Here is a 20,183-nt window from a genome sequence, read left to right as displayed (position 1 = left end):
GCATTCCCAATAATCAAACAAAACCTTTGCACTTATTGATGCATCTCCTCCACATTAACGTTAGTCTTAATTAAATATGCATCTTTGAACATATCAAAAAGAGCCCTTCACATCCAACAGTCTATCCTGACATCCTTTCAGGCCCTTGTCCAAACGCTTCTTTGTCTCCCAACCCAACTTATTTAGAAAGGCCATCATCTTAGAATTAAACTCAGGAGTAAACGCCACCTTGTGGCTCAATGTTGGTTCTCACTTTTTAGGCATTTTTCACCTTACCCAATATTCTACATAATGTGCAACATGACGTGCCGGAGACAACTGAGGAGCTAACTGGTGCTCAATAAGGTATGAATCAAAATATCCTTTCCAAAGGGATCCAATAAACTCTTACTCTGATCAGTTTTCATTTGATCGCTTTTTTGGTTTTTGTCACATGTTCTTCCCAATCTGAAATCTCAAGATTTGAAAAATAACTTATTTCCACATCTCCGCTGCTGGGTGATTCATCATAAGCAACTGCTTTCTGAACCCTCTCATCAGCCTTTACGGCTTTTCCTTCTGACTCCGACTATCACTCGTTTCCTTTTCCCTTCTGGACCATCAGTATCAACTCAAAATAGAGATTTTCTCCCTATTTCCTTCCAAATGTTTCCTTTTTTGTGTCGCTTGCAACCCTCACTGGATACACCGGCCTTTACTTCTGTCTCCTCAACTGACTGAAAAAACTCCTCTACTTTATCAGACGTAATCGTACATAAGGCATTAATCTCTCCACACACTCATCCAGCCTCTTGCCTAACTGAGAAGCTAACGCTGTGAAAGGCTTAATCACACATGCCTGAACCCTATCTTCCAAACTCATATTTTCCTCAGATTCTGACATATTCACTCTTATCTCTACTTTCAAATTTTTTAAACCAAAGCCAAACCTTTGTGAAACACTCCAAAAATAACAAATCACAGGTTCATCTAATTCTTAATGTTCATCATCATCATCATCAGCTTTATTCGATCAATTGACCATAAAAGCAACATAAAAAACAATAAATAGTACATAAATAAATAGTCACTTTTTAAATACAGCATCTACACATCTATGAATTAGTTTAAAATCATTAAAATAATAGTAAGATCAAATTACACATAAAACTCTGAACTTATCTATAAAAATAGAACCTTAAGTTTCTTTTTGGAAATGGCAACGTATGCGCCATGCTGCCGATAAGTACTTGCTTACTGGAACAATTACTTCGACTGAGTTGTGACTTTTTAGCACCCGTAAAGCCAAGGAACAGTTCTTAAATCCCATAGCCCTACAAGTATTGCAAATCCATTTTGATCGCGGAATCGCATAGGCTGGACAGAAGAATATAAAATGTTCGATGGTTTCAAGGGTACTGCCACAGGCGTGGCATATATCCGGAAGGCTGATCAGCCCCCACCTATGAATCAATGACATCAGGGGCAAAGAGCCGAACCGAAACCTTGCATATAAACTTTTGCCCTGCAAATCCGGTATAATGTCCAGATAAGATTCAAACTTTGGAGACCATTTAAGATCAATAAAAGAATTAGTTAAACGACCATGTGATTTACAGGTTATATTGTTATCCCTAACATAAGACCAATAAGTTACCTTTAAAACATTTTTATGCCGACTCTCAAGTTTGTGGGGATTTTCCCAGTAATCGCCCAAACCCAACAAACGAAACCAGTGAGACACATGACGAATCCAGGGAAGAGTGTTAGCATTTTGACATTTAAATAAGTCGAGTAATGAGGTCTTATATATATCTAATTCAGGGGTAATCCATAGCCTGATCCAATAAAGGAGGGGTCTTAAGATAACTAGATCTGCTACTCGACTTAACCCCAAATCTAAAGATAATGGAAACAGGGATGTGGTGTGTGGACACGCAATCAAAGCCCTTGCGAAATTGTTTTCCCCCACTGAGATCTTATTACAATTGGAGAAACCCCATACTTCCGCTCCATACAGGGCTGCTCCTTGTGCCTTAGCTATATAGATTTTTGCTGGGGATACAACTTTTGTAAAGGAACTTTGATAAAAGCGCAGTATGGATGAAGCTCTGTGTTGTAACAGCCCTGCGCTTTTTATGATCTGCACTTCCCATGATAGTTTACTAGTTAGCCTGACTCCCAGGTAGTCTATAGAGCTAACTTCCTTCAAGGGAACTCCGTCAATGTGGATAGAACATCTTTTACTAGGTCCTTTGGATAACACCATCAATTTAGTTTTGTTAATATTAACCTCCAGCCCATGATCGCTACAAAATAGATTGAATCGGTCAACAAGGATTTGCAGCCCCATTGGTGTCTTAGAAATGAGGAGTGAATCATCAGCGAAAAGGAGGATAACAATTTTTTGTGTGTTCAAGGAGGGAGCATCATTCTGGCATGTGAACACAGCCTTCACTACTTCATTAATAAATAAAGTAAATAGTAGGGGGGCTAGCACACAACCTTGGCGAACTCCCCTTCTAATTGGAATCTGTTCTGTCAGTTCGCCTTGTTGACCCGACCTCACTTGGGCATAGGTATTTTCATGTAATCGTTTTAATAGGAGTAATAAGTCCTCTGGGACTCCCAATCTACTCAGCACTTCCCACAATTTAGCTCTTGGGACCAGGTCAAAAGTAGATCGCAGATCTATAAATACTACATATAGACGCTGCTTGGCGATAAGAACATATTTCCAATACAATATGGCCAATCTAAAGACCTGGTCTACCGTGCTGGTTTTAGCACGGAACCCTGCCTGTAGTTGGGAAAGAATTTGGTGTTCCTCAACCCAGCTAGTTAGCCTCTGTAGAATTTGTTTAGCGAAGATCTTTTGTAAGTTATCTATAAGGCTAATTGGCCTGTAATTAGCTGGAAGATTAGTATTTCCTTTTTTATAGATAGGTATAATTTCAGCCCCCTTCCATGTACCTGGGATTTGTCCCCCTGCAGCTATACTGTTTGAAATGGCATTAATGTACCAGGACCAGATATCTGGTTCCGATCTATAAAGATCTCCAGGAAGCTTATCCGGTCCGGGTGCTTTGCCAGGTTTCAGAATAGTTATAGCCTCAAGGGTTTCTTCTATTTTGAAGATGAGTGGTCTACATTAGTGTACATTAGGCCCTCTGGTAGGGCATAAAGGGTGGAAAAATACTCTACCCAGCTTTCTGGTTGTATGTGATTGCTAGGGCAGCTCCTACCTCCATTTTCTCTTTTAGACAGAAGTTCCCAAAACGCTTGTTATTCTTCTCTCTGGAGGCATCTAATAATTCCTGCCACAGGGAGTCCTCCCACCGCTTTTTCGCATTGGACAGGGTTCCTTTATATATAGACCTAGCTTGTTTAATCTCCCCCTGGGAACCAGACATTACTACTGCTTTTAGCCCAGACTTAGCCTTTGAACACCTCTCGTCAAACCATCCCTTACGTGGCCCTTTTCCTTTACAGGACTTTGACCGCCTTGCTTTGTAGAAAACCCCCCGTAGCTGAATAGCCATGCTGTCATGTATTTTTAGAATTGGAATATTCCCCACAGCCTGGTCTTCGTACTCAGCCAAACTATTTAAAAAAAATTGATATATTGTTCTAATCTGACATGGGTTGGACATCACTTTTGGCCAAGTAATCTTAGTGAATTTATTGTTCCAGCATGGTGGCGGAATTATTGTAACATGATTATTAAGTGTTCTCCTGAACATTTCTCCGGACAAAGTAAGAAGCAGGGGGAAGTGATCACTATCACATCTCACTTCTACTTTCATGTCTTCCAAGTGGGGCCACAACCTGACATCAACCAAAAAATAATCAATAGTGCTTGTGGACATGCCCCTTTTAAACGTTGGTGCAATATTCATATCAGATGGTGTTCTGCCATTGCAAGCCCTAAGGCCGTGTTTTAAACATAGTGTAGCTAACTGCATGGCCACCCAAGGTTTTTTACAGGGCCGAGTAATAGATAATTGTGGGATCCCCGACAACCCATCCTCTTCATCGGTTAGGCCACTAATAAGGGTGGAAGGTTCGAAGGTACAATTAAAATCTCCAGCTATAATTAAAATAGTCGAGGGGTGGAGGCTTTCTACGAATTCGGACAAAATAGCCAGGGTGTGGGATTCAGAGCTGGATGAGACCGATCGTATATAAACATTAACAATTACAATTGATAAACTTCTTTTAAACGTGATGCACATAGCTTTTATATCTACAGAGTCAATTTCCAGAAGCTTATAGTCACACTGCAGATTCTTGTTTACAAGTAGTAACAGCCCACCTTTCGCCCGACCCAACCCCTTCTCTGGAGGTATAGCAGGAACACTAAATGAGAGAAATCCATCTATATCAATAACATCCTCTACCCAAGTTTCCTGAAACAAGCAAATGTCTATATCTTTAATAAAAATGGCCCATTCGCTATCATCCAATTTCTTTGCCAAACCAGCAATGTTCCAAGACATGAGTTCTAACGTGCATTTGCCTTGGTTAGTCACCGTAGTTGGACAGCCAGCATCCACCAGGCCCAAACCATTACTACAGATGTCTAATGATGGTAACTTATCATTCCCCTTTGGACGTAAGACCTTGGAGCAGGCCACCACATGAGTCACTGATTCAGTAGCCAGTCATACAGGACCAGGCAACGACCCAAAATCGGTAGCTACCTTACATATAACACCTCCACGGAAGCTAGTTGAACCATCTAGTCCATCTGGTCCCACATCTAGTCCAGAATTGTGTGGGTCTAGCATAAGTCTTATCCCCCCCCCTAGTTGTTGCACTGTTCAAATGGGTACGAGAGTCAAAGTCCATTAATTGAGTCACCAAGGTCTTACCTTCAAAATAAATAGTAATTGTATCAAGATTGGTTCCTGGGATGCTACTTCTCTCAGCCGATGTTATATCAGAGCGAATGACAGAGAGGCAACTTTGTCGGGAGCATATCCAGTGTATGACTTTGTTAATCAAAGAGGTTTGGTTCTCAGCTGACCCTGGTGATAATTTTGGAACATTAGTCAAATAGATTTGATTTGTTCCATAACTTGTGCACAAATCCTGTTCTTTGTTAGCTATGTTCTCAGTATTGTTACAGGAGGAAATGTTGTTATAGGAGATTTTATATGGCCTGTTGGGGGATTGTGTAGAACTATCCTCTTGAACAGTTTCCAGGAGGTCAGATCCGCTAATCCTATCTCTGGCTCTGTCACTACTTGAATTGCCCGCCCAATTTCCTTGACGATCTCTATATCTGGGTGCATTTTCAAGCTTCCCTTTGGGCCTCAAGTTATCTTTAGTGGGGTCACAACGGTAACCTTCTCTCCCTGATGGAATTGTCCCCCCTCTAACGGGGAGACGAGAATTACCCCTTGTCTCAGCCCCCTTAATTGGGACAATAGAGGAGAATACATCTTTTCCCCTGGCCTCCCCACAAGCCCTGCAAACCCCTTGACAAGCACAGTTACTTCCATGCTGGTGCACAAGGTTGCTCTTCATAAGATCTATTAATACTAGGACCATACCCTTGACTTCAGCTACTCTCTGGAGAACTGTAGCCAGGTTGTCTCTACTAGCTACAGATTCGTTGCCTTCCAGATCAGGCTGGGAGGTCAATGGGATAACACTAGGATTGGATATTCCAGCTACAGGCTTGGGCACACTCATAGGCGCGGGCAAATCCTCTATTACCAACAGTGGTTCAAAGCGATTAGTACACAATAAACTTGAAACCACCTTGATCACCGGACTCAACGGAAGGAAAGGCGGTGTATATAGTGCATGTGGGGAACCCCCTGGGATACTGAAGGAGTTGCTATACCATGTATGGGGTTTGAAATGGGGTCCCTACAATTATGCAGGCCCCCATCCCCGTCAACCTCTGTTGTTACATCTAGAGGATCCCTCTTCCCCTTCTTTTTAAATATCTCTGGGATTTTCCTATCCTTAGGGGGGCCTTTCTTTGGGTTATTTACCCCCATGGTTTGTGTACCTAACATAGACTCAACTTCTTTGACTAAAAGATCTATTTCGTCAAGTGGTTTTGACCTATTAGATGGACCCAGATTCAGAGGTCTACTTTGGCGGTCCTTTTCCCCATAATAAGAGATACTCGTAAAATCAATAAATACAAAATACAAGGGAAAAAAACAAGGAAAAAAAAAAAAAAAGGAAATAAAAAAAGGATGATTCCCTTACTTGTATATTGAATATCCTGCCACTGGAGCATCTGGCCCTGCCTGCCAAGCCTCTTCCGAATGGTAGCAGCGTCCCACTCGTCGGCTAGATGCTTGTTTAAATACAGCCCTCCGAATAGTAGCCACCAGAAAAAACAGCAGGGGAACTTGTAAGAGAGGCCTGCTATTGATAACAACTGTAATGATGAACAGTACTACTCAGTTTAAATTGTATCCATATACTGTACTTCTGTATAGTATAGAACGTCCCCAAGTCCCTGGTCCCCGGCAGCAGCGGGAGACAGCTGAGCGCTTTACGCGCTTTGAAGGAGGAGGCCCCGCCCCTCTTCTCGCGATCCTTTCCTGGGCTTCCCCAAGTCTCTGGTCCCCGGCAGCAGCGGGAGACAGCTGAGCGCTTGACGGGCTTTGAAGGAGGAGGCCCCGCCCCTCTTCTAGCAATCCTTTCCTGGGCTTCCCCAAGTCTCTGGTCCTCTTAATGTTTCTGTTGAAGTCCCTTCACCAAAATATGTCAGACCCTCAAAGCCTCAACTTCCAGTTAGTACTTCCAATTCAAAATGGCTGCCAGGCACCAAAGCTACATGCTCCTACAGCAGCACAGCAGGCCTACAAGCTATGACTCTCTGGACAAAAAGTCATGTGGCAGAACTACTGTGCACTCACGGGAGAGGAAACAAGTGTGAGCTACCAACAGTGCACTCATCAACCGCCCACCTCTGAATCCTCGCACTTGGTAAAGCAGCCACAAATACTGTCAAGTAAGATACCATCTCCTGGAAAAACTGCTCTGAAAAATTTCCTGCACCATAACTTTGACCAACAAAACAATCAAATTATAGCTTTCACTGCCTGAACTTGTGCTTCAAGCGTAATAAACGGCCCAATAATCCTATAAATAAATTAAAACATTTAGGCCATATTTATACTTCTTTTGCGCTGCATTTGTGTAATTTTTTTACCCAAAAGCGGCGCAAACTTCCAAAATACAATTATATTTTGTACGTTTGCACTGTTTTTCCATCAAAAAATGACGCAAATGCGGTGCAAAAAAAGTACAAATATGGTCCTTAGTCTAAACATTCCAATCTAATAATACACCAGCCTAAATTCACTGCCCAAACAACACTTATTAAAACCTCTCCCTAGACCTTCCAAACATTCCTAAAACCCATGTCTCATTCAAGTACCTATCTGTGTGTGAGCAGCAACAAGGAAGGAAGATGACGGCATGTTCTGAGTATCTATGCATACTTGAAATGTTTAGAGGTTCTGATTCCGTTCTTTCTTTTTCGCTGATATGAGGGCATTAACAAGGATATATGCATAATATTGACCTCCATGCCTTGCCATAAAATTGTACAAGATAGCTTGCTGCAAAATGTAGTAAGTAACAAGCTAAAAGGGCTGTATTCTTGGGACTAACAAGTTAACTAAATGACTGGTTTACAAAGACCCTTAAAAATGCAAATAAAGAATTGAATTGTGAAATAAGAAATTCAAATAAAATGCCAGCTAATTATGTGTAATACAAGATTTAGGAAAGAAATATAAAAAGGGTGTTTGCCTGGCAAAATAATAATTGTCATGACAGATTCTGCAAACATGCTGAACTCTTGTTAGGATGAGAAAACAAAGGAATGTTGGTCACTCATTAATAAATCAAATAATCGGAGCGTCCTATCCCATAGTGCAAACGTTTCAGAAGTTGCATGGATAATACATTTAAAAGCACTGTATGATACTTCTGAAAGGGAAAATGAAATGTTAGAAGAAGACCAGAATGTTCCCAGAGAAGTACTAAAGCATTAAAATTAGGACAGTTCAAATGGCTTGCGGGGAAACTGGAGAGAAAAACTGTAGAATCTATTAATGGATTAATGGTCAAACGTACTGAATTTTAGCATAATGAAACCATGGAACCCTCAAAAGCAAGCAAAAAGTCATACAGATGGAGAGACTGCCCCAAAAGGTTGCTGTCAAGGTCTTTTCAAATTGAAACTAGATTTCTGGTCAACAGTATTAATACCATTGTCCAATCTTGGGACTTGTTTGGCAGGAATGGAACTCTGTTGCAACAGAGTTCTCTCCACACCACCAAAGAGGTCTACCCACCTGATCTATATGTGGGCAGTCCTTAAGTTTGACCGCAGCAGAGTGTACTACATCTCTGCCACGGCCAAGCTTCTCTGATGGCTCTAGGGGTAAATGACTACATGTCCGCTCGCCCTATTTAGGTGGGTGGCATGTACTCATATTTTACTGTTTCTCACTACCGGGCAAAACCTGGCAATGAGGGACAGTAAAATTGTAATAATGCTCTGCCCCACCACGGGAGAAGTATCCCATGGCGAAGGGAGCATTATTGTTTACTTTATAAAAAGAAACCCCCTGTTTCAGGATAGTGGTTCCTGCCAAAGCTTTTATAAATGACCACCTGCTTAGTGAATGGCGGTCTTCCATGTGGATGGTGTAATTTACTCCTCATGGTTGTGGAAAAGGGAATTTTTAACTTGGCGTGAGGGCTCCATTTTGTCTAACATTTCAGTTCCATCTGTGCTACGAGCAAAATTGTATGCCTTCTGCAGCCCTGCTTAATTTTGTTTCTTGCAAATGTGCTGGTTTCTTAGAATTACTTTCCAAACTTTGCAGATGGGCTACCCGCCCCATTTTCTTAGATATGTTATTTCTGTGTTTGAACATCCTGTTCTTGTGGTTCAACGGTGTTACATGAAAAGTTTGCTTGAACGTTGTAATGGGTCTCCACGTGGAAAAGATATTGGAATAATTCGATAGGCGCAGGTTTGAGGGGATAAGTGATTTATTTACATACTGTTACGTTTATCCAGTTCCCTTTTCTCTTTTCCCGGGCTCTTATCGCGGTCCTGCAGTGGTCGGGTCCTGATTTGAAAGGGGTCCGGTCTTTTCTCGTGTGGAAGTAGCCGAGGTTTCTCCAAAATAAAAGCAGAACGGAAAACAGGTAAGTGTTGAGGTAAAGTAAGGTCTATATAGGGTTAATAGGGGTGAGAGGATAGGTATATGTGGGGTTTTGGGGTGGGATAACTTTCATTCAATTGGTGAGCGTCACCTTCCCGTGAGTTTCCTAGGGTTGCTCTCTTTTTGTAAGGTTCTCTCTCTTTTCTCTCTCTTGGCTTCCACGTGAGGTTAAGGGGGGGGGGGGAGAATAGTTAATGTGGCCGCCCTCGTATCACAGGGTTTCCTGGCAGGACCTCCCCGCTATCCTCCCCGTATTCCCTTTTGTTGTTGTCGTTTCCCTTAACCACTTTGTCCAGAACACCCAGTCCCGGTACGAACGTAACTGTAGGGGCCACGCCCCTCCGGGGACGTGGCCGGCTGTTCCGTGGTCTCCCGACTTCACTTCGCTAGGGGCGGGAGGCGCCCTGGGGTTTCTCTCCTTCTTCCGCGGTTCTCCTTTCGCGTCGGACTTCGTTCCGGCGCTCTTCGGCTCTCGGCTCTCACTTTCGCTTCGGTGCGTTCCTCCAGTCTCTTCCGTCTCCTCGCCCTTTTTGCTGTTGGGTCCGTCATTTCTTTCTTTTCCTCCTGCGACGCCTCCTGCGTCTGACGTCATGCCCCCGAGGCTCTCTCGAGTGCCCCGGGGGTATGTCAATTCGGCCCCGGTAGCCGTACTGGGACCGGCGTCGTCGGACGTCCGGCTACACATCCCCTCCCTCGAATGGGGCTGTTCGAGACCCAGAGGGCCCGGGAACCGGGACAAATAATCAGCCTGACCCATAAGATCACCAGGGAGATGGCAAACCTGGAAGGAGAAAGGTTGAAGCTCCATAAACCATCTCAGAATTCAGACGTTGGTATCTTTATATCTCGAGAGCCAGGTAAGAGGAGCGTGGTCCGTATACAACAGAAAAGACCTTCCTAGGAGATAATATTGTAAGCTTTCAATCGCCCACTTGATGGCGAGACACTCTCGTTCAATTATTGGATATTTCTGCTCCCGGGGAAAAAGCTTGCGACTAATAAAGACTACTGGGTGGCTTATGTCGTCCTTATCCTTCTGAAAAAGTACTGCCCCCAGACCCACGTCCGAGGCATCCGTTTGCAGGTGAAACGGGAGATCAAACTCAGGACATTTTAAAACTGGTTGTGTCACGACTCACGTGCTGCTTGCGCCTGGAGTTTGCAGATCTTGAGGCGTGGATCTTGAGAGTTCGACTTTGGCCCAAAAAGGGGCGACTCTTTCTGGTAGCCACGGTGCTGTAGGCAAAGGAACGCCAAGGACAGACCGTGACCGTGAGAAAGTAGCGCCAGAGGGAAAAAAAACCTTCAGAAGAAGAGGAAAAAACCTCCAAAGAAGATTCGCAGAGGATTCCTGAAACAAGAACAGAGGAACAGGAATCAAAAAGAACTGACGTAATAACACAGAAATGGCGAAATCCAGAACCAAAGGCTAGGAAATCAGGAGCGAGGACACTAACTGAACAGAGAGTGTTGCAGCGCAAAGAGGAGAAGAAAACACCACCCTTAAATACCATAAAACAGGAAGGGACCCACAGGAAGAAAAAGGACACCATCTTAGATAGGGAAAAGTAGATAGAATAGACTGGAGCAGAAACCATAGAGAATAGGGAAGGAGGAATGCTGGGAAGACAAGGGTAACCTGGGAAGGGGAAAAGACATAAAGGAAAGAGCAAGAAACAGACCCAAAAAGAAAGAAGACAGAAGAAAGAAGAAAAGGAGCCCAAACAGGTACGAGGGGTCAGGAGACCCCAACAAAACGGAGGGAGAGAGCAGAGCGAGGCCCCAAGTAAGCCTTGGGGCCTCGTAGGGTGCAGGAAAGGCTCGGGGCGCGCCGCGTCTTAAAGACGCGAAGCGCGGCCCGAGCCGAACGCGCGGCTTGTGCCGAACGCTCGGCTCGCGCCGCGCGGTGCGGCGCAACAGTAGGCCCCCCTCCCGAAGGCCCTGGTTTGAAAGGAAACAAACGGTGAAAGCGCTGAGTCAGAAGAGGAGCATGAACAGAAGATGCATCTTCCCAAGAACATTCACTGAGAGGATAACCCTTCCAATGAATCAGATACTGCAGACGGGTGTGAAAAAGACGAGAGTCACAAATCTCCTGAACCTCATATTCAGGAACATCATCCACTAAGACAGGAGGAGGACAGGAAAACTGACGAGAATACGGATCTGGTACATAAGGTTTGAGTTGGGAGACATGGAAGACTGGATGAATCTTCCACGTGTGAGGCAAGTGAAGACGGACAGTGACAGGATTAAGCAACTGGAGAATACGGAAAGGCCCGTAGTAGCGAGGTGTGAACTTGTTCTGAGAAAGACGTGAGGGTAAGAATTTTGAAGAAAGCCAAACTTTATCTTGTGGATGGTAGTCCGGAGTGGCCCTACGTTTCTTGTCTGCTACTTTCTTCATATATCTCTTGGTGTGTAAGAGATTAGAACGAATCAGTCTATGGATTTGTAGAAGACGTTTGGAAAAATGAGTAATAGCGGGCAAGGGAGTGGGAGACCGAGAAGAAGTAGGAAAAGAGGTAGGATGAAAACCATAAGAACAGAAAAAAGGAGTGGTCTTGGAGGCACTATGGACTGAATTATTGTAAGAGAATTCAGCAATAGGGAGATAAGTGTTCCAGTTGCTTTGAGTAGAGTTGCAAAAACAACAAAGGTATTGTTCTAAGCCTTGGTTCAGACACTCGGTCTGTCCATTGGTCTGAGGATAGAAGCCCGATGACAGAGCTCTATCGATATTTAGTGTCTTACAAAAATACCTCCAAAACCGGGAAATGTACTGAGGTCCTCTATCAGATGTAATGGTATGAGGAAGTCCATGAAGACGGAAGATATGTTCGATGAATATCTGGCTTAATTCTTGGGATGTAGGTAGCTTTTTCAAGGCAGTGAAGTGAGCCATCTTAGTAAAGGAGTCCACAGTGACCATGATTACCCGGTTTCCTGCTGAAAGTGGTAACGAACACATAAAATCAGTAGAGATGGTGTGCCATGGAGTTGGCGGAACCGGCAAGGGCTGGAGTAATCCTGCAGGTCTGGTTCGGGGAATCTTGACTTGAGCGCATGTGGGACAAGCCTGAACGTATGTTTCAATATCCTGTTTCCAAGTAGGCCACCAGAAAAATCGTGATAACAGTTCTGGTGTGGCCTTGATGCCTCTATGACCAGCAACCGGTGAATCATGACACATTTGTAATGCCTTTTCTCTAACTCTGTTAGTAGGGATGAATAACAGATCCTGATAATAATAGTATCCTTGTCTCTTATGTAAAAGAGGCCTTAAGTTCTCTACTTAATCATCAGATAGATTGGAGTATTCCAGTTGTACCTCCTCCAGAAAAGACTGAGCTACCCCAATGATCTTATTAGGTTCCAGTAGAGGTTGAGCTGGGACAGGAGTACAATCTGGATAACGACGCGACAGAGCATCAGCCAGAATGTTTTGGGAGCCAGGAATATATGTAATGTAGAAATCATACTGGCTGAAGAAGAAGGCCCAACGAGCTTGACGACTATTTTGGCATACGAAATTTCATAAACATTGTAAGTTTCGATGGTCTGTTCTCACTTCAAAAGGCTCCTTGGAACCCATCAGAAACTGTCTCCATTCAATACAAGCTGTTTTCAGAGCCAACAATTCTCTTTCCAGTACTGAGTAATGTTGTTCTGCAATAGAGAGTATGTGAGACAAATAGAAAACAGGATGTTCAAGACCATCATCCTCTTGTTGTTGGAGTAGGACGGCACCAATGGCTTTTTCAGAAGCATCGGTGACGACAATAAATTGTTTGTTGGTATCTGGATGTCTTAAGATGGGAGCTTGTGTAAATGCCTTCTTTAAATCCTGAAAGGCTGTTTCGGCAGCTTTAGTCCAGACAAACCCTTTAATAAGATTTTCCTTCTTTAAAGTGTGAGTTATATGGCTAGTTTGTTTTGCAAAGTCTGCGATGAATTGTCGATAGAAGTTCGCTAATCCTAGAAAGCATTGTGTTTCTTTAATAGAATATGGAGAAGGCCAATCTAGAATAGCTTGTACCTTTTCTTGATCCATAGCTACACCGGTGGGACTTAAATGATATCCCAGATATTTGACTTCCGTCTTGTCAAACTCACACTTTTCGGGTTTGCAAAATAGTTGATGTGCCCGGAGTCGTTGAAGGACTTGTTTCACATGGGAAGAATGGAGTTCGGGATTTCTAGAATAAATAAGAATATCATCAAGGTAGATTACAACTGTCTGATTCAGGAGATCAGAGAATACTGAGTCCATAAAACTCTGAAAGATTGCCGGGGCATTAGTAAGACCGAAAGGCATTACCCTGTATTCAAAGTGACCAAATGGAGTCCTAAAGGCCGTTTTCCACTCATCTCCTTCTTTAATGCGTAAAAGGTGGTAGGCTCCCCGTAGATCTAGTTTGGTAAACCGTTGGGCCCCTCTGACTGCCTCTAAAATGTCCCTTATGAGAGGCAAAGGATAACGATCTTTAATAGTTATTTTATTCAGGCCTCGAAAATCCAGGCAAGGGCGAAGATCCTTTGTCTTCTTGGGTATGAAAAAGAGAGGAGCCCCGGCCGGAGAAGACGATGGAACAATAAGACCACTTTGAATATTTTCATCCAAATACTCCTTTAGTACTTCCTTTTCAGTTTCCGTGAGGGAATACATCCTGCCAAAAGGAACAATAGTGCCAGGTTCCAAGGGAATAGCACAATCGTAATCTCGATGTGGAGGTAACACAGGTTTGGAAGGTTTTTGGAATACATCTTGAAAATCCAAATAGTGTTCAGGAACTCCTTGGACTGTATTTATGGTCGAACCGGTAGTACCCTCCGTGATTATTGATCTCTTAGGCGACCAATACTTGTCTGAAGCAAAACAGTGCTCGTGACAGAACTGTGAAGACAAGGAAACCGTCCGGGTAGCCCAGTTCACATATGGATTATGTCTGATGAACCACGGGATTCCAAGAATGATGGTATGGTTGGGGGAAGTTATAAGATCAAAGGAGATGTGTTCCTGATGGTTACCGATCTGTAGATTCAGCATCAGGGTAGTTGTATCAACTGGACCCGATGATATCAAAGATCCGTCCACCGTGTGTACTTGTTCGGGAATCTCCTTAGGTTGTATAGGAACTTGTTGAGTAGTGGCCCACTTCTTATCCATATAAATACCACTAGCTCCACAATCTAGTAGTGCCATAGTCTTCTCTTGACGGCCGTCAGGTAATTGTAACATGACTGGTACAATGAACAAGGATGTGGTATTGTCATTGAAAGAACTGATGGAAGGTATAGCTGCTAATCCCGTCCCCTCCCTTCTTACAGAGGACGGGAAGCGGCGTTTCCCGATGGCCTTGATGGACGTACTGGACAGGTACGCAGTATGTGGCCGGCAGAACCGCAGTATAAACACAAACCCTTCTTTCGTCTATCTTCTCGTTCGCTAGCGGAGAGAGGGCCTCGAGTTGTATCCACCTGCATGGGTTCTCCTTCGGTGTCTCTGACAGGAGGGCGAGGTTCCTCAGAACGATGCGGAAAAACTCGTGAGGTGCTTGGTTGAAAAGACCCTCTGCTCTTTCTCTTCTTTGCTCTCCGTTCCTGAAGGCGATACTCGATGGAGAGGGCTTGATCCATCAGGCCACGAAGATCTTCCACTCTGGTGGAATGTACTAGTTCATCTTTTATTTCTTCTTTGAGTCCTCTACGAAACAAAGTCACCAAAGTACGTTCCACCCAGGTGGTCTCTGCCGCTAGTTGACGAAAGCGTGTAATGTATTGAAGGACATCTTGTGAACCTTGATGAATATCGCATAAGGCTTCTTCCGCTGAAGCCTCCAATCCCGGACGACTAAACATCAGCTTGAAGCGGTTCACGAAGGCGGAATAATCCGACAATACCGGATCGTTAGATGATACCATCGGGGTTGCCCAGGCCAAGGCAGGACCGGATAAGGCACTGATGAGATAACCCACCTTTGTTCTGTCATGGGAGAATTGGGTGGGTCGGAAGGCGAAGTACACTGTTAAGGAATCAAGGAACTCACGCAGCTTGGTTGGTTCACCAGAAAAACGATGGGTAGAGGCGGAGAGCGTCGGAACATCACCACTACGGAAAGCCAAAGCCTGTCGCAGCGCAGCATTCTCACTACGTAGTTGCTGTAATTCTTGAGCTTGTTGCTGAATTGTAGTTAGAAGAGCTTGATCCGGATCTGCAGCAGCTACCACAGTGTCTTCCATGGTGTTAGAAGACGTCGGGATGGTTTGGCGCTGCAATCTGTCACGACTCACGTGCTGCTTGCGCCTGGAGTTTGCAGATCTTGAGGCGTGGATCTTGAGAGTTCGACTTTGGCCCAAAAAGGGGCGACTCTTTCTGGTAGCCACGGTGCTGTAGGCAAAGGAACGCCAAGGACAGACCGTGACCGTGAGAAAGTAGCGCCAGAGGGAAAAAAAACCTTCAGAAGAAGAGGAAAAAACCTCCAAAGAAGATTCGCAGAGGATTCCTGAAACAAGAACAGAGGAACAGGAATCAAAAAGAACTGACGTAATAACACAGAAATGGCAAAATCCAGAACCAAAGGCTAGGAAATCAGGAGCGAGGACACTAACTGAACAGAGAGTGTTGCAGCGCAAAGAGGAGAAGAAAACACCACCCTTAAATACCATAAAACAGGAAGTGACCCACAGGAAGAAAAAGGACACCATCTTAGATAGGGAAAAGTAGATAGAATAGACTGGAGCAGAAACCATAGAGAATAGGGAAGGAGGAATGCTGGGAAGACAAGGGTAACCTGGGAAGGGGAAAAGACATAAAGGAAAGAGCAAGAAACAGACCCAAAAAGAAAGAAGACAGAAGAAAGAAGAAAAGGAGCCCAAACAGGTAAGAGGGGTCAGGAGACCCCAACAAAACGGAGGGAGAGAGCAGAGCGAGGCCCCAAGTAAGCCTTGGGGCCTCGTAGGGTGCAGGAAAGGCTCGGGGCGCGCCGCGTCTTAAAGACGCGAAGCGCGGCCCGAGCCGAACGCGTGGCTTGTGCCGAACGCGCGGCTTGTGCCGAACGCTCGGCTCGCGCCGCGCGGTGCGGCGCGACAGGTTGGGTAGTAAGACACCTTTGTAAGGTATGGTAACTATGGGACTGTGCTGGGTTGAGACTCGTAATATTTTTGGGCTGACCTTTCTTCAGGAGATCTGTCAGGGGAGCGGCCAAGGTAGAGTAGTGCGGTATAAATCTCCGATAGTACCCCACTAGGCCTAAAAATGAACAGATCTCTTTTTTCCTAGTGGGTGTGTTTATGCGTAGAATGGTCTCTACTTTATTCATTTGTGGTTTAATGATACCTTTCCCTATGTGATATCCCAGGTAGGAGATCTCATTAAACGCTAGTCGGCTTTTGGAGGGATTTGCTGTCAGTTCTGCGTTTTGTAGGGCTGTAAGTATTTTGTTTAAATGAGACAAATGGTCATCCCAAGTTTCGCTATAAATGACGATGTCATCCAGATAGGCGGCTGCATATCTGGTATGAGGTCGTAAGATGGTATCTATGAGACGTTGGAAGGTGGCGGGTGCCCATGTAACCCGAAAAGGGAGAACATTAAAATTATATAGGCCTGAGGAGGTAGAGAAGGCCGTTTTTAAAAAATCTTTTTGGGCTAAAGGAATCTGCCAGTACCCTTTGGTCAAATCTAGGGTACACATGTATTTAGCTCTCCCTAATTTCTCTAGGAGTTCGTCTACCCTTGGAAGGGGATACGTATCGAATTGAGCTACGGCATTGACTTGTCTGAAATCAATACAAAAGCGTATAGACCCATCCGGCTTTCCTAAACCTGACCCGGTAATGTTCTGTGTCAAAGCCCACCCACTCCAGGATACTTTTTTAATGTCCTGATAGGGTGTTGTGCCACCCGGGTTTACCGCTTGAGAAGCAGCCTGGAGGGTCCCCGTCAACAAAGGAGCGATATATTGGCCCCATCTATCCTGAGGCCAGGTGGCGGAAGTGGCAACGCGTTCAAAGTTGGTAAAGAAGGCATCCGGATCTTCGCCTTCCTGATACTTCTGTAAGACTGAGCTGGGTACGTTCGGATGCACCCGGGTGGCCACAATGGTATCCGTGAGGGTTTTTAGTGCATTCTCATGTAACAACTGGTTGTTGGCCATGATAGCGGCCTGACTTTTGAGGGCGCTTTGTAGTGCCTCCCGTTCCACTTTTGCTTCTTTCTGCTGCTCCTCCCACACGATCTGCAGGTGTCTTTGTCCCTCAGCTAGTTGCTGCATCATGTCCGCTATTGTGGGAGTACTCTCCATGGTCTCAATCGATCCTGTCGCCTATTCCAATATCCCACTTCTGACACCACTGTAATGGGTTCTTTGTCTCCACGTGGAAAAGATATTGGAATAATTCGATAGGCGCAGGTTTGAGGGGATAAGTGATTTATTTATATACTGTTAAGGTTGGCTTTTTATCTCTTCTTGTTCCACCGGGTAACTTCCTGTTACGTTCATCCAGTTCCTTTTCTCTTTTCCCGGGCTCTTATCGCGGTCCCGCTGTGGTCGGGTCCTGATTTGAAAGGGGTCCGGTCTTTTCTCATGTGGAAGTAGCCGAGGTTTCCCCAAAATAAAAGCAGAACGGAAAACAGGTAAGTGTTGAGGTAAAGTAAGGTATATATAGGGTTAATAGGGGTGAGAGGATAGGTATGTGTGGGGTTTGTGGTGGGATAACTTTCATTCAATTGGTGAGCGTCACCTTCCCGTGAGTTTGCTAGGGTTGCTCTCTTTTTGTAAGGTTCTCTCTCTCTTGGCTTCCCCGTGAGGTTAAGGGGGGGGAATAGTTAATGTGGCCGCCCTCGTATCACAGAGTTTTCCCTTCCTGGCAGGACCTCCCCGCTATCTTCCCCGTATTCCCTTTTGTTGTCGTCGTTTCCCTTAACCACTTTGGCCAGAACACCCAGTCCCGGTACGAACGTACCTGTAGGGGCCACGCCCCTTTGGGGACGTGGCCGGCTGTTCCGTGGTCTCCCGACTTCACTTCGCTAGGGGCGGGAGGCGCCCTGGGGTTTCTCTCCTTCTTCCGCGGTTCTCCTTTCGCGTCGGACTTCGTTCCGGCGCTCTTCGGCTCTCGGCTCCCACTTTCGCTTTGGTGCGTTCCTCCAGTCTCTTCCGTCTCCTCGCCCTTTTTGCTGTTGGGTCCGTCATTTCTTTCTTTTCCTCCCACGACGCCTCCTGCATCTGACGTCATGCCCCCGAGGCTCTCTCGAGTGCCCCGGGGGTATGTCAATTCGGCCCCAGTAGCCGTACTGGGACCAGCGTCGTCGGACGTCCGGCTACACACGTGTTTGGAAATTATGACGCATGTAAAGTGTGGTAAAGTGGGTTTTTGCAATAAAAATATCAAAGCCTCACAGAGGTCAGTTGCTTTGGCCAGAGAGAGTCAGTCATTGACACTCTTTGGAGGTGACCCGCTGCAACGAAATAAAATGCTATCTTGAAGCATAATCAGAATCCTTGTATTCTATCTTGTAGAAAATCAGCCTCTTACAAGAAGAGACTTGTAAATTAATTTCACAAGCTTGGTGGCCCGTAAAGGAGACTCATGGAGAGAAATTCGACAGACTAAATGGCTGTGACAGAGGAAGGAGACCGGAGACTGCGGATCGTGCAGGCCCCTGCTAAAAGACAAGTTTCTTGCAGCTGCCAACTGACATGGCCAACTTCCATCCCCTGTAAAGAATTTCTCCCACTGAGACACAGTAGGGGGCTGAGGAGACATTTGACCTCAAGAATACGAGGATCCGGACCCCACCTATTTGGTGAGACTGTTCTATGTCACTTGTAACTTATAAATGTGTAAACTTGCATTCTGGTATTGATGTTATATTGATCTTAGTATTTGATCTTGGTACTTGTTTGTGACCTCATAGGTAAATTCCACATTTAGGACAACCATGAGTAAGTTCAAGAAATGCATTTCTAAATGTTGTTCTTGTTTCTGGACTCTTTGCCTGGACGAGTCTATACCCGTGCCAGCTGAAGGTAGTTCAGCCTGGATAGTGATGAAAGAATGTGGTGCAGGCCCGACCCTCTGAGGCCTAATTTGGCACAAGTATACGAAGAAAGGGGGAGACAGACAGTGGCCATTAAATGGATCCTTTGACGATGATAAATACATTTTTTAACAACAGACATTATTTAAGAAAATGTTAGACAGGCAATGTGGGACAGTTATTAGACCTGGGGAAAAAGAGGCTAGAAAAAGGGCCATGAAAGAGGCCAGGAATATGAAAAAGAAAAACAGAAACCACCAGCCTTGAAACTGAAAGAACAGAATACTGAACAGGGAGACAGGGAATTTAGAATGACTACAAATAAAATGTATCCCTCTCGGTCAGAATATGACATACATCAAAGGACTACACAGGACGAATTGTTGGAAAATCTTTTGGACAATACTCTGCCTTATGATCCTGTCCAGCCCAATGCTCCAGTGCAAAATGTTAACCTTAATATCCCTAATCCAGTTAGTTCCTCATGTTACTATTCCTCCTCCCCCTGGATCGGCCCCTAATGTTCCCAATGTTGGGCATCAGGTTCTTGGCCCTCAAATATTTAATCCGGCCCAGACTATAAATATTCCTCCCAACCCAGTCCCCATACAAACTACACAAAATGCTGCTACACTAAACACTACAATGGGAGGAATACCTCAATTGAATAGTATTCAAAGTATAATGGCGACTCCACAGATTCATTCTAACATGCAACAAGGAACTATTTCTTATACTCCACAACAGTCACCATACATTAGTAACAATGTTAAATCTAAGAAATACAAGAAGATACACAGGCCTTCCATTGTGAGACACACTTCGGACACCACTCCATGTAGTGTTCGGAAGGACCCCAATGTGACTTTTTTTCGCATTAGTTTGTAAGATGGCCTCCTCTCTGAAGGAGAAAGAATAAGTAGATCTTGAATAAATGAGCG

The 20,183-nt window shown here is 44.7% G+C and overlaps 1 protein-coding gene across 1 annotated transcript in view; it reads right to left on the bottom strand.

Moving 5' to 3' along the window:
• The window catches only part of LOC138267161 (tyrosine-protein kinase Fer-like), a 194,930-nt gene extending 177,424 nt beyond the window's left edge, over window positions 1-17,506 (bottom strand). The window contains exon 1 of the mRNA XM_069216011.1: window positions 17,117-17,506. Within this exon, the coding sequence (XP_069072112.1) occupies window positions 17,117-17,506 (390 nt within the window). The remainder of the gene's footprint in view (window positions 1-17,116) is intronic.
• Window positions 17,507-20,183: the final 2,677 nt, after the last annotated feature.

The sequence above is a fragment of the Pleurodeles waltl genome, chromosome 12 (assembly GCF_031143425.1).
Source record: "Pleurodeles waltl isolate 20211129_DDA chromosome 12, aPleWal1.hap1.20221129, whole genome shotgun sequence".
In the NCBI taxonomy this organism is placed as follows: domain Eukaryota; kingdom Metazoa; phylum Chordata; class Amphibia; order Caudata; family Salamandridae; genus Pleurodeles; species Pleurodeles waltl.
Note: the sequence above shows the minus strand (reverse complement) of the source record. Positions and strands in the feature narration are given on the sequence as shown.